This window comes from Mobula hypostoma, chromosome 3 (assembly GCF_963921235.1).
Source record: "Mobula hypostoma chromosome 3, sMobHyp1.1, whole genome shotgun sequence".
Lineage (NCBI taxonomy): Eukaryota > Metazoa > Chordata > Chondrichthyes > Myliobatiformes > Myliobatidae > Mobula > Mobula hypostoma.
The window spans coordinates 69,953,194-69,968,035 of NC_086099.1; the positions used below are offsets into that span (position 1 = coordinate 69,953,194).

At 36.9% G+C, this 14,842-nt stretch overlaps 1 protein-coding gene across 1 annotated transcript in view; it reads right to left on the reverse strand.

Moving 5' to 3' along the window:
• lias (lipoic acid synthetase) overlaps positions 1–14,842 on the reverse strand; it is a 36,058-nt gene that overhangs the window by 6,777 nt on the left and 14,439 nt on the right. The window contains exons 6-10 of the mRNA XM_063043286.1: positions 10,741–10,798; positions 10,230–10,358; positions 7,396–7,541; positions 4,784–4,854; positions 3,431–3,542 (exon numbers count right to left, since the gene is read on the reverse strand). Coding sequence (XP_062899356.1) covers positions 3,431–3,542; positions 4,784–4,854; positions 7,396–7,541; positions 10,230–10,358; positions 10,741–10,798 — 516 coding nt within the window. The remainder of the gene's footprint in view (positions 1–3,430; positions 3,543–4,783; positions 4,855–7,395; positions 7,542–10,229; positions 10,359–10,740; positions 10,799–14,842) is intronic.

A 14,842-nucleotide genomic window follows, 5' to 3' on the forward strand; every position in this document is an offset into this window, starting at 1 on the left:
CTTTGAGGAAGAAACAGAAGCAGGAGGAGATGGCAATTGTGGACAAGATTAAAGAAATTGATAAGAAATATGTTATGGCTCCTTCTGAGGAGCTATACAAACAAAGAACTGAACTTCAAATGGAACACAGTTTACTACTCTCGTCCTCGATTGTAAACCAATTAAAGAAAACAAGAAGTGATTTTTATGTTCACAGTGATAAAATTGGCAAGCTGCTGGCTAATCAATTGAAATCTAATTATGTTAAATCTCAAATCAATCAGATTTATAACCAAAATGATCGATTGATATTGGATCATGTGGGGATTAATCAAACCTTTTGTGATTTTTATTCTTCTTTATATCAATCAGAGTCTCCTCGAGATTCTAAATATATGAATGATTTTTTAGATAAGTTAGACTTCCCTCAGATTTCACAGGATATGTCTTCTTTATTAGATACTTCCATTACAATGGATGAGATTAAGAATGTTATTTTTTCTATGAATCTGGGGAAAGCTCCTGGCCCTGATGGGTTTACCGTTGAATTTTATAAATGTTTTGCTTCTTTATTGATTCCTTGGCTCTATAAGGTTTTTGAGGCTTCTTTGAAACTTGGTAAACTTCCGGAATCTTTTAATAGAGCATCAATTTCTTTAATACTAAAGAAGGATAAAGACCCTGCTCAATGTGCATCTTATAGACCAATATCTTTATTAAATGTTGATTCTAAAGTTTTTTCTAAGTTATTAGCAAATAGACTAGAAAAAGTACTTCCTTCTATTATTTCGGAAGACCAAACGGGTTTTATTAAAGGTCGTTACTCTTTTTATAATATTCGTACATTGTTAAATATCGTTTATACTCCCTCACAAAATGTTCCTGAGTGTGTTATTTCTTTAGATGCCGAGAAAGCTTTTGATAGAGTAGAATGGCCTTATTTATTTAAGGTGCTTGAAATGTTTAATTTTAGCTTGAAATTTATATCCTGGATTAAACTGTTATATCACTCCCCTGTAGCCTCGGTTCGTACTAACTCCTTAAACTCACCTTTTTTTCCTCTCTTTCGTGGTACTCGACAAGGCTGTCCTCTTAGTCCCCTATTATTTGATATTGCATTAGAACCTCTTGCAATTGCTATTCGAGAATCTTCAAATATTACTGGGATAACTCGGGGATTAAAGTCCCATAAATTATCACTCTATGCTGATGATTTACTTTTATATATTTCTAATCCTGAGAGATCCATTCCTGCTGTTTTAGAGTTATTAGCACAATTTGGTCTTTTCTCAGGTTATAAATTAAATCTTAGTAAGAGTGAACTTTTTCCGATTAATAAACATCTTCCCTTATATTATAAATTTCCATTTAAATTGATTAATAATTATTTTTCATATCTTGGGATTAAAATTACTTGTAAACATAAAGATTTATTTAAGACTAACTTTTTACCATTAATAGACCATATTACTCAACTTTCATCTAAATGGTTTCCCTTATATTTAACTTTGATTGGTCGTATTAATGCAGTTAAGATGTTTTTTTTGCCAAAATTTTTATATGTGTTTCAGGCATTACCAATTTTCGTTCCTAAATCTTTTTTTGATAAAGTTGACTCTAAAATTTCTTCATTTATTTGGCAGAATAAGAATCCGAGACTGGGTAAAATACATTTACAGAAAGCTAAGAGAGATGGAGGTTTAGCATTACCTAACTTTAGATTTTATTATTGGGCTATTAATATTCGACATATGAAATTTTGGTTACTTGACCGGGACATACTATCTATTCCTAAATGGGTAGCATTGGAATTACAATCTGTTCAGGGTTATACACTTGGTTCTATTTTAGGTTCCTCTCTTCCTTTTGATTCGAAACGCCTTAAGCAGGTCTCTAACCCGATAGTTAAATATGCTTTGCGCATTTGGTTTCAATTCAGAAAATTTTTTGATCTTAATCAATTCGGGTTAGCGATTCCTATTTTAGGTAACATATTTTTTCCTCCCTCTTTTACGGATCGCGCTTTTCAAACTTGGAAGACTAAGGGTATTTTACGGTTTTTGGATTTATTTTTAGATGGTTCCCTTATGTCTTTTGAACAATTATCTAATAAATATAACTTATCAAGAATACATTTTTTTAGATATTTACAAGTTAGAAATTTCCTAAGTACTATACTTTCTTCCTTTCCAATGCTTCCTCCTATATATATTTTAGATTCGATAATTAACCTTAATCCATGTCAGAAAGGTGCATCGGCTATGATTTATAATATTATTATGAAACTTAGGAAAGCTCCATTTGATAAGATTAGGGTAGATTGGGAACAGGAATTGGGGCTTACCATTTCTGTGGATGATTGGGGGCAGATTTTACAATTAGTTAATACTTCCTCTATTTGTGCTAAACATTCCCTAATTCAATTTAAAGTGGTTCATAGAGCACATATGTCCAAAGATAAGTTAGCGCGTTTTTACTCGCATATTAATCCTTTCTGTGATAGATGTTCGGGGCAGATAGCCTCTTTAACTCATATGTTTTGGTCTTGCCCTACTTTGGAAACTTTTTGGAGAGATATTTTCAATATTATTTCTAAGGTATTAAATATAGATATCTCTCCTCACCCTATTACTGCTATCTTTGGACTACCTAAAATTTCTAGTAATCTTTCCCCTTCAGCCCGTAGAATGATTGCATTTCTTACTTTAATGGCGAAAAGATGTATTTTACAACATTGGAAAGAGCTTAATGCTCCAACTACCTTTTTTTGGTTTTCTCAGACGATTTTATGTTTGAATCTGGAGAAAATTAGAAGTAACCTTTATGATTCTTCATTTAAATTTGAACAGATTTGGGGACCTTTTATTCGATATTTTCATTTAATGTAATATTTACCCTTCTTGTTTTTTTTTCACTGTTTTAATGGAGGTCGGGATTGAGGACGTGATTTTAAGTTTAACTCTGTTTGGTTTCAAGTTAGCCCATTGCTTTGCTTTGCTTTTAGTTAGTTGCACGGTGGGTTTTTTTTTTGGGGTTTTTTTTTCTTTTTTTTCCATTGATATATATAAAATCTAGTATACTATTATGTTATCTTGGTTTCTTATGCTTAAATTACATTGTTTGTAGTATTTTCTTTTTGGTATTGTTATCTTTTGGAATTTTATTATACTTTAACATTGTATTAATGTTTATATGGCTTACCTTTTTTGTATACTTACTCAATAAAAAGATTTAAAAAGAAAGAAAGATAGATTCTTGATTGGTCACGGCATAAAGGGATACATAGGGAAAGCAAGGGAAAGCAGGAGATTAGGGCCCTGAGGAAAATTGGACTAGCTATGAGCAAATGATGGAGCAGACTGATGGGCCAAATGGCTTAATTCTGCTCCTATATTTTTTGGTCTTATATGCCTTTAATGTTGTAAGAAAATTGGCGAAGCTAGCTCCTCACCTGCTTTATATGAAGAGCGTACCAAGGGTCCACTGGCAGTAAATAAGAATCCAAGTTCATTACCCACATTTTCCCAGTATTTAAACTTCTCTGGAGTTATGTACTCATCCACCTAATGAAAATGAACGAAATGGTTAATGGAAAAGAATCAAGACTACATTATTTAACATTAATGAATTGATGATAATGTTTGGCTCACTGTTGGAATTGTTTCTTGGAAATGTGGTAATTATAGCAGTATAAACCTTAAATGGCTCCAAAACTGAAGCTTCTGGTAACTTGTTTTCAGAGCATTCACTTGAATTTAAGTCTGTACTGGATTGTATCGAATTCGTTTTTTTTGAGAAGGTAAGCAATTAGAATCTAAGTGTGAGTACCTAAAAAATGACACTCAACCAACAAATCAAGGATCCGAAGATATCAGAAACAACTGTTTTTGGTTACTGAAACAATTATACACACAGCAGTTTGAAAATAACTACAGACTTCTGACTATTCTTGCTAATGGAGGTCATAACAGCAAGTGCCTGCTTGCAGAAATAACAAGCAGAAATCCCTTTTTAAGCTGTTTTTTAATTACGTTAGCAAAATTGGAGATATGGCACAATGCTATATTTAGAAAATTAAAAACACGAAACATCTAGGTTGAAATTTGTCCATTATTGACTAATACTATCTCGGAAATTCATTCCTGAACAACTTAAGATGAGTTTCAAAGTTACAGAAATGTAGACCAGTGAGAATGTAAAAAGATTTATCATGTATTAAAACAATGTGCCTTACTGCAGTCAAGATTTTAACATTTCTTCAGAAGTTCTTTGGTTCAGAAAATAAATACAATTTAAAAATTGTGTCTTTTTATTCCTGTCAGCTGTTGCTCAAATCCAAATTAAACTCATAAAATGAAATTTTGACTAGTTGCTGACTGTCTCGGTATGAAATTAGTGTGTTGTTTCAACTAACATCTATTAGGTACATTTCAAAAACTGTCCCAAATTTGCCAGGAACTCCAATCGAAAGAGGTAAGAAATAAGGGGGTGGGGGGTGGGGGAGAGAATTGTATTCTGACACTGGAGTTTATTGCTGAGGCTGAATTAAAGTAGGTTTAACTCTACATTTAGCTGAGAAACATGGGAGCTCTCGACATTAACAGCAATAAAAGATAGTTAATCCAAAGTATCAACATAGATCACATTCTGCAGTATGTGTACTTCGGGTTAATTAGAAACAACAGCAGAGCGTCTATACCAGCTCATCAAAATGGTCTTAACTTAGCAGAAAATTATTTTCCAAAACTGACATAAGCTTCCAATTATTTAATTTTTTCAACATGTGCAGTACAAGTATATATACCTTTAGATGCCGTCTTGTTGGTTGCATGTACTGTCCCAAGGTCAGACAATCCACACCAGCCTCCCGTAATTCTGTGAGGAACACAAATGATCTGTGGATTCAGTATCAGAGGCCAAAAAGTTGTAGTTTACATTGCTCACACAATGCACTTCCGGTTCAGAGTTGAAAACAACTATTATCCTTTTATGCTCATGTTTTGAGTTATCGTTCTTTTAAAAGACCAATGATAGGATACTCTCTATTTGCCAGCATGAATTCAATTCCAAGAGCACTCAACAAAGTTTTGGATGGTATTGAGCAGGATTCATTGGCTGCAATACATCCTAAAGGTACAACGTAGTAACTTGTTAAGGCTTTGACCACTTCTCTAAAAGCCACAATGTCTACCACCTTGAAGGACAAGGACCTCCAAGTTCCTCTCCACATTATCTGCAATACTGACCTGCAAATAATGCTGTTAACTCTGTCACTGTTTACTCAAAGTACAGGAATGCCCCCTCTAACATCATGGTGAGGTTATCTTCACCAAATGTACTGCAGATCAAAACAGTGCTTCACCAAGATCAACAATAAAATCTTGACTTTGCCTGCAAATCTGCATCTCACAAATGAACAGAGGCAGAGCTCTCACTCATGTGGTAGATGTTTTTGAAATGAGTACACTGACACCACCTTAATTCAACAATAACAACAACCTGCCATAATACTTTTACAAAGCAAAATATCCCAGGCACTTCACAGATCCACTGTTCAGTAAAATTCAGCAATGGTATCATGTCTGGTGTACCTCAGTGCCACTTTCATGGGACAATCTCATACTCCTTGATTGGAAATAATGACATCTAGGAGTTAACAAATGCATGCATGAGGAAGGAATAGAGTTGGACCACTGTTATGGTGGTGGAACGAGACAAATACGAGGATCTGGGCTGGGAAGAGAGCTGGGGATGCAAACAATGACAATAACTTTTGTTCTCACTGTGTTAATTTGGAAAAACATTCAGAAAACCAATAATGGATGTCAGACAAACATTCTGATAATTTACTATCAGTGGAAAACTGACAAATAGGGACTCTAATTAGGGACTCTAAAAACATGAAAAACAATTAACTGAAATGAAAGGATGCTTTAAAAATTTGGCATTAACAAAGTTCAAAGTAAAATTTATTATTAGAGTACATGAATGTCACCACATACACACCTGAGATTCCTTTTCTGCGGGCATACTTAGCAAATCTATAGGACAGTAACTGTAAACATCAGAAACTGAAAACAAATTGTGCAAATGCAGATATAAATAAATAGCGAGCATGAAATAATATAACAGTCCTTAAATGAGGGTAGCTATCGCCTTTTGTTCAAGAGCTTGATGGTTGAGGGGTAGTAACTGTTCTTGAACTTGGTGTGATTCCTGAGGCACCTGTACCTTCTGCCTGATGGCAGCAGAGAGAAAAGAGTATTGCCCGAGGATCTCTGATGATGGATGCTGCATTTCTAAAGCAACGTTTCATGGAGATGTGCTCAATGGTTGGAAGGCTTTTACCTGTGACGTACTAGGCCAAATTCACTACCTTTTGTAGGATTTTCTGCTCAAAGGCACTGGTGTTCCCATACCAGGCTGTAATGCAGCCAGTCAGCATACTTTCCACGACACACTGATGAAGGATCTTGGCCCGAAATGTTGACTGAACTCTTTTCCATGGATGCTGCTTGGCCTGCTGAGTTCCTCCAGCATTTTGTATGTGTTGCCTGAAAATCATTAAACCTTCTGGCCAGATAGCTGTGTCCAGTGTGTTCGCTGTGAACCAAGTCGCAATGCAACTAACAATTGAGATCAGCCTCTGATGCAGCAACATTGCTGTGAGATCATCAATCTTATTTTCAAGTGACTGCACATTAACCCTACGCTTTAACCTGGTTTGAATCCCGCACCTACTGCTACGTTTTCGGCCTTGGCCTTGACCCTTAAAGGCACCGCGCTTAACTGCTCCGAATTTAACCATCAAAGGTGAGATCTGAAGATCACTGAGGTTACTTTGTAGTCCCTTGTCAGCAGGAAAGCTTCATGCTGCAGATTGTAGAGAAAGTAGTTCAAAGGGAGTATATTTAAGAGACGAACTGGTACAAATTCCTGCAGCCCACAGACAGTCACCGATGTACACCAGCACCATCTTCCAAAAATAATATGCAAATAAATTAGTATATGAGATGGTTTGTACAATTTCTAATTAGCATGAATTGTTTAAGTTAAAAACCTAAAAGAAATAATTCATGAAATTGAAAGTACTGCAGATGCTAAAAATCTGACCAAAAACCAAAAATGCTGGAAACACTCAGCAGGATCTGACAAGGGGCTGTCAACTTGAGACAACAACTCTACTTTTCTTTCTAGAAATGCTGTGTAACCAGCATTTTCTGTTTTTAATGAAAGGAATGATTCTGTGATCTTAAACAAAATAATCTGATTGCTGAAAAATAATCTTTCATGATGAGACTAATTACAGTATATTATTCTTGAAACTGTCTGGATACTAACAAATTAAAGTAACTGATATGTAGTAAAATAGAACAGCTCACACTTACGTTGAATGGCTTTGTATTATGTCCTCACCTTTCAGCGTTGAGTACACCTGTTCATCTGTCTCACCAAGTCCCAACATTATGGATGTTTTTGAAAGAAGACCAGATTTCACTTTCTTTGCATATTTTAATACATTCAGCGATTGATCAAAATTTGCCCGAGGATCCCGCACATACCTAAGGAGATAACAGAACAATGGCTTGCCTCTTTCAACTCTATTCACTCAGAGACATCCATAACTATCTGGCTGTGATTATCTGTACAAGGGGTCGCTGTCTCAAAGAAAGGAGTTGGCCAATCAGGACAGATGTGAAGAATTTCTTCAGGTGGAGGGTGTGAATCCTTAGAATTCTCTAATCAACAGGACCATGAAAACTGAGATGCTTAGCAAACAGAGACAGATTTTTGGAGGGGAATTATGAACTAGCTAAAGATGACTTGTGATGTCCAATACACCTCCGGATGTAGAATAAGGCTTCAAAAATGTTTTTTTCTTCACATCTGTATTCCAGTCTCACTGTGTTAAAAATCAACATTCCATTAGCCTCGCTGTACTTATGTAGAACTTATGTAGAAAACCAACAAAACGTCTTTCCTCTTTCATAGCTCATAGGCTATCCCCCAAAATGTTACGTGACATTGCACTCCATCTGTTATAGCTGCTTCTTAGGTCCCTCCGTTAGTCGCATCCAAGCTGAAGTCAATATGCACGCCAGTACGCAAGCAGTCGCCCATGCAGAAAGCTCCCCATACCCACTCAGCTGATGAATCCAAAGGAATGACAGAGATTGATACAGTTTGACAACAACTCCTACCAGTCAGCGTTGAGTTCAATGTAGGACCGCCTTAGGGACTCCAGCTCTGAATTATTCCTCAGGGTTTACTCCCAGAGCCTTCCCCATGAGTGGATTTTTTCCTTGGAGTTTACTCTGGAAGTCTTCTCAAAAGCTGCTTCTACTCATTGAACAGTGTCATTTAAAAATTTCATTGGCTAACAGGATACAAACTAAGATTTGCATGTCTGCATTCCCTTGAATATGAGGGATCAGTATTCGTCTGTGGGTTTTAACATTTTGATGAGACCAACAATAATGTTCAGAGTAGACTCATCTTTGGCTTCACCATCTTTTCTATGATGCTTTATTTCAGGAGTGGCCAACCTTTTACATTCCAAGCGTCAATTTTTTCACACGAGTTCAGACGCGCCATTCAACTCTTGTACCCCCATTCAATTCTTGTAAAAGTATGTTAATATAGACATATTCAGCATTTTTACATGATATGTTGATTTAATATAAAAACAAGAGAAACATTACTTACCTTGATGAGACTTTTAACAAATATATTTTGTCTTCTTTTGATTTCTTCCTTTTTCTTAATCACATATTCTTTCAGTAACTCAGACCCAAGCACTAGCTTCAGTTTTCCTTTTATTTCAGTCTGATGTTGTGTTTTATAGTGTCTATTAAGATCATGTCTTCTATTATGTGAGAAAGTGTTTTCACAGACGATGCACAACGGTTTTCCTGATGGACCCGCTATAAATAAGAACTCATTTTCCCACTGTTCAATGAATTCACGCTTACTATCACTTTCTGCTTTGCTTTTGCACTGTGATGGGTAACTGAATGTAAAAACAAGGCTTAATTTTCAAAACAGTACAAAACTGCAAATGTTCACAGAGGACGAACAAAGCACAACTCCGTAGTGCACGAGTGTCAATTGTAAACTGACAGGCAAAAACCAGCGACGCACTGCTGGTGCAGACGCCTGGCGCCTCAGGATCAAACAAGTATCAAATGTGTATTGGACAGTTATGGAATGACTGCAGAACAAAAGTCCTTCTTTCCTAGTTTGACTCTGAACATTTTTAATTGAAAACACATTAATGTGAAAGAAGATAACACTCACCAAAAGATGTGCATGAAATAATAAAATCACTAAAACTAATTGCTAAGTTTAGATTTATTCTCAGTAATACCCGTTTCTAGCTCTAAGCTACTTGAATTCCCGTTATATTTTTTTTCCACAAATGAGTCTTTGGTTAAAACTTTTTGCATGAGTAGGCTTACTTTTTTATTATTATCACTGGGGTGCAATGCGCCACTTTTGGCGCATGCTCCATGGGTTGGCCATCCCTGCTTTACCTAATGCTTCAGGTTCTTGTGACATCAGTACTGTTGTTTGCTGTGTTTTCACTGATTCCCCTGTGTTATTTATGATTATTGCTGTCACCACACACGGCACTGATTAAATTTCCAACTTTAGTTAATATATTAAAAACAAATAATTAAACACTTTAGTACAATTATTTCAGGCTTTTAATATTACTGCTACCATGTGGATTTCTCCAAGTTCCTTTTTTATTCCACAAATTATGTAAAATAGCTTATGAAACCAATCAGCCAATGGAATTAACAATAGAAATATTAAAAACAATTTTTTTTTTAAAAAAAAGACTATGAATTTGAAATTAGCTGGTGCTGAGTTCCTCCAGCATTTTGTGTGTGTTGTTTCAAATTACATGCTATCTTTCTGGGCCAATGTCCTTTAAATAAAATTCTTCTTAGGTTGATTATAAAAATTGAATAAAAATACTATTCACATCATCACATTTGCCACGTGATAGCAATTATATTTCTCACTTCTCAACTTTTTAATTGGAAATCAATAACTGTAAACATCATATTTGTGGGATAGATGAATAGAGCTGTGGTTTGATATAGTTGTTTTTCAGGAAGATTATATGCACTGTTGTGCACAGACACCGAAAGTAAATGCATAGGGGATGGAGGGCTGTACTGAGGTGGTGGTAGTAGTAGAACAGTTTGACTAAATAGCACACAACATCCACACGTCCATACCTCTGCAATTCCCTGACAGTCTCCACATTGTGTGCGTAGACATCAAGTCCTGAAACTGCAACTGCTTCCACAGCTTTTAGGTCACCTCTGAAGTCAGGGGTCAGGCATTCCACTATAATTTTGGGATGTCTACAGAAATATTTGTAACATTACACTGTATAGATGACCGACAAATTACAAGAATAAACATCTGCAATGGAAAACCTATTTACAAATACTAATTACCATAGTACTTAAAATGAAATAATTTTTTTAAAAAACTACTTTACCTCTGTTAATAAAAGCAGCCCCATAAGATAATTATTGAATGTGAGCAAATTCACCAGACTTGCAAATGAAACATGACCACAGAAGTATAGGGTTAAGTAAAACATAAGGAGATCTTCAACTTGCTGATGAAATGTTAGCTAAAACTGATCCAATTTGACTAAGCTTATCCCTAAAACATAAAAGCACCTGTTCTTGCACTAGGTAAATGAAGTTAACCTGCATAGTAATGAAACTGCTTCACCTTTCTTTTAACTGTGATACTGTAGCTGCAAAATGTTTCGCTCCACCATCTGGAAGATCTGTGGAAAAACAGGACATGTAACAGTTGTGGTTCTGACATCATAACCTGACAGTGCAATAACAAAAAGTAGTGTGCAAAAGTCTTAAATATATATATATATAAAACTATAGCTAAGGTGCCTAAGACTTTTACACAGTACCGTACTGTACTAAGTTTATGGATTGCACTGTACTGCTGCCCTAAAACAAAAACCATGACATACATTAGTAATGATAAATCTGGGTTCAGATATGGGTCTCTATTGTGGACTGAGAGTGGGAGGGCGAAGGGAGAGGAGAATCATGGTTGGGAAAAAAGTAAAGATGAAGGGAGGGAGCGGGAAGCACCAGAGGGACATTCTGTAATTATTAATACACCCTATCCTCGTTATATGCGTCTTCAGACTATGCAAATTCACAGTCTCACTCCCGCCAGTCTTGCATTAGTTTTGGCAACCTGTGGATGTGCGATCTTGTGCTCTTAAAATTTTGTTGTTTTTACCTACGGTTGCACTGATTTTGTGCCTGAAATATTTAACTATGCCTCCTAAGCATCCGATGTCATGTCCTGGGCCATCAGCCAAGCGGCAGAGAACCGCTTTAACACTTGAAAAAAAGTTGGAAATTATAAACATCTTCGTGTGAAAGCTTTGGAAATTTATGGTCGCCTTTTTCCAGAGGCTAGTGAGGAAGTGTCAAGTGATATTGTTAGCTTTAATGCAAGTAGGGGATAGTTTTCTAAGTTTGTTAATCGTCACAGGCTTCAGAACTTAGCTGTGCGTGGTGAGCAGGTCAGTGCTGACCATGAAGCTGCTGAACTTTACCCTGTGCAGTTGCAAGCTTTGATACCCGAGTTAGGCATCACACCAAAGCTGGTGTTTAATGCAGACGAGACCGGGCTTTTTTGAATGTGTATGCCAAAACGCACTTACATAAGTAAGGATGAAAAGACTGCATCAGGTTTCAAGGCAGCAAGGGATAGATTGACTTTGCTTATGTGTTCCAATGCCGAAGGAGACTGTAAGATGAAGCCTCTCTTAGTTTACCATTCACTAAAACCCCATGCTCTTAAGGGTTTGAATAAGAATATGCTTCCTGTCCACTGGGCAGCTAACAAGAAAGCACAGGTCACTGGTCAAATCTTTGAAGATTGGTTTGCTAATCATTTTGCTGTTGTGGCTGAACGCTACTGCCGGGAACAGAATCTTGCCTTTAAAGTTCTTTTGTTGCTTGATAATGCGCCAGCCCATCCTAAACATTTGGACATCATTCATCCTAACATAACTGTGTTTCCTGCCGCCTAACACAACATTGCTGATTCAACCGCTCGACCAAAGTGTGATCTACATTCAAGGTGTATTTTTTTTTTACGGTGAACTATCTCTCAGGTGCAGCAAGCAACAGACGATTTTGAAAATCCCGGGAGTTTACCAACGGGGAGGGAATGGTGGAAGTCCTTCAACATCAGACGTGCCATCAACAGCATTGATGAATCCTGGAAAGAGGTCAGGTCTTCCACTCTCAATGGAGCATGGAATTCAATTTGGGCGGAGTGTGTGCACACCCTCAAGGGGTTTCCTGCCTTCACTGCAGCTGTCCAGGGCTGTGTGGCCCTGGGCCATAAAGTTGGTGGGGAAGGATTCTCAGATCTCGAGACTGCTGACGTGGTAGAACTCCTGGATTCTCATGATGAAAAATAAAGTGTGGATGACCTTCTGCGTGTAACTCAGACTGAAGGTGATAACAATGAAGAAGAAAGTGTCGAGTTGCAGGTGAAGGATTTTATGGTGAAGCAACTGGCAGAATTTTTTAAGGCTGCGGAACACTTGGCACAAATGGCAACAGACATGGGACCCAAGTTTAGAACGGAGTCAGCATTTCAGTCGTTCCCTGCAGTCAAGCCTTCTTCCTTACAAGCAAATTTATGCTGAAAAACAAAATGCTGCCAAGCAAACAACCCTCATCACTTTTTTCAAATCGGTGTCATCTCCTGCTGCCGGCAGTTCTGAGAGTTCTGTGAGTCTTCCTTCACCCCTTGCTGTCCTTGATGATCCTGATGACACACAACCATCCACCTTATCCGTGTAAAGCTGCCCGACACCACAACAATCACTCATCTCCCGGAGCGAACACACCTGCCTCTGTTGGTGAGTACTGTTAACTTTCTATGATTTATTACGTTGAATATTACCTTAAATTGATTAAATATATTACAAATGTTGTCTTGAATTACTGCTTTTGTGTCGTATTGGTATAAAAATGTGAATAAGTTACAGATAAAACATATTTAGGAAGCCCTCTGGACGCATCCCTATTTTCTCCATTTAAATAATTTTTCACATTATGCGATTTCACATTATGCGACAACTTCGAGGAACGTATCCCTCACATGTAACAAGGATAGGGTGTAAACCAATTGTTTGGAATCAAATGTCCTTGCCTAGTGTCTCAGGGCTGGGTGTGTCTGCACCCACACCAACCCCTACCCCTGGCACAACATCTCTACCACCTGCCCTACACCCTTCCCTCGCCATTCCCAACATCCTTTGCTCCTGCCAGATTTACAAACTCGCTCTCCACGCCACTGACAAATACAGTACAGTGTAAAAGTCTTCGGCACCCTAGCTATATCTATATGTGACTTTTGCACAGTACTGTATACCACACTTACTTAAGCAATACACCAAATACAGGCAGTCTAAAATTCCACCAATTCTTATTGTTATCCACCCTATCAACAGTGCATTGAACAAACAACTACCACGTTTGGGTATATCTCCATTCTCATATGCAAGTCACTGAGCTTTCTAGAACTGATTATAGAGCAGTACAGGTACTTCAATCAATTCATTTTAATACCATTAACATGCAGCATGATGGAGATGCAAGTACTGGATAACTCACTTGTTAGCAATCTGGGGAGAATAAAACCCAGAAAAGCCTTAAAAGATCAAGGATCAGTGCTATGTCCAATACTTATACAGTGTAAATTATTTTAATGCATTAGGTGATACCCTGCTTCAATTCTCGGAGTATGGAGCTTTCGCATAGAGTCTAGGAGCTAGGCTCTAATTGCTAGATTTGAAGATGATTGTAAAGCAATGCTGAAAAAGACAAATGTATCAAGGACTAATTTGTCACATGTTTCTTTTAATCCTCCTGAGATTTTAAGACATAGGAGCAGAATTAGGCCATTCAACCCATCAAGTCTGCCCTGCCATTCCATCATGGCTGATTGCAGATCCCACTCAACCACATACATCCACCTTCTCGCCATATCCTTTGATGCCCTAACCAATCAGGAAATGATCAACTTTCGCCTTAAATATTTGCACGGACTTGGCCTCCACCGCAGTTTGTGGCAGAGCATTCCACAGATTTACTACTCTCTGGCTAAAAAAAATTCCTCCTTACCTCTGTTTAAATCAATTTTGAGGCTGATTTTATGATATCTCCACTTCTATTAATGCTTTTTTTTTGTCTCGCTTCTATCTGGATATCTGACTGTACCCCAATAACATTGCCAGTTAAAGTATTGGTGGTTTTGCATATGTATACATAAGAACTTTTTTTTGCTAAATAATCAAACTATGTTTCAGAAACAAAACTTAAATAGAGTCTAATATATGTTTTAACAAATGTTTTAATATGTTTTGTGAACTAAGTGAGAATTCTCTTATTAAAATTGGTCATGTAATGGGAGAAATCTTTTACCGCTTAACTAAAATTATTTTATCTGAAGCCTCGCATCTAGATTTGAGTTTCTGTTCATAACTATTTTGAAAAGTTCTATCTCTTTTTGACAAACAGAATAAAGTAGAAAAAGCAATTCAGGATGTATATTGTATACATTTCTCTGATATTAAATGTACCTTTGAAACCTTTGGAAGTAGCAGAGGATGAAAAAAATATTTTTTAAGTTTCAGGTTTTGGTAGTAGGTATCACCAGAGAGGCCACTTATTAGCCAGGTATTGCTTCTCTCTTAAACTGCTACAGGTTGTGGTGAAGATAATTCCAAAGGTGATGTTGTGTAAAGGGATTTGGAATACTTTACTGGCAATGA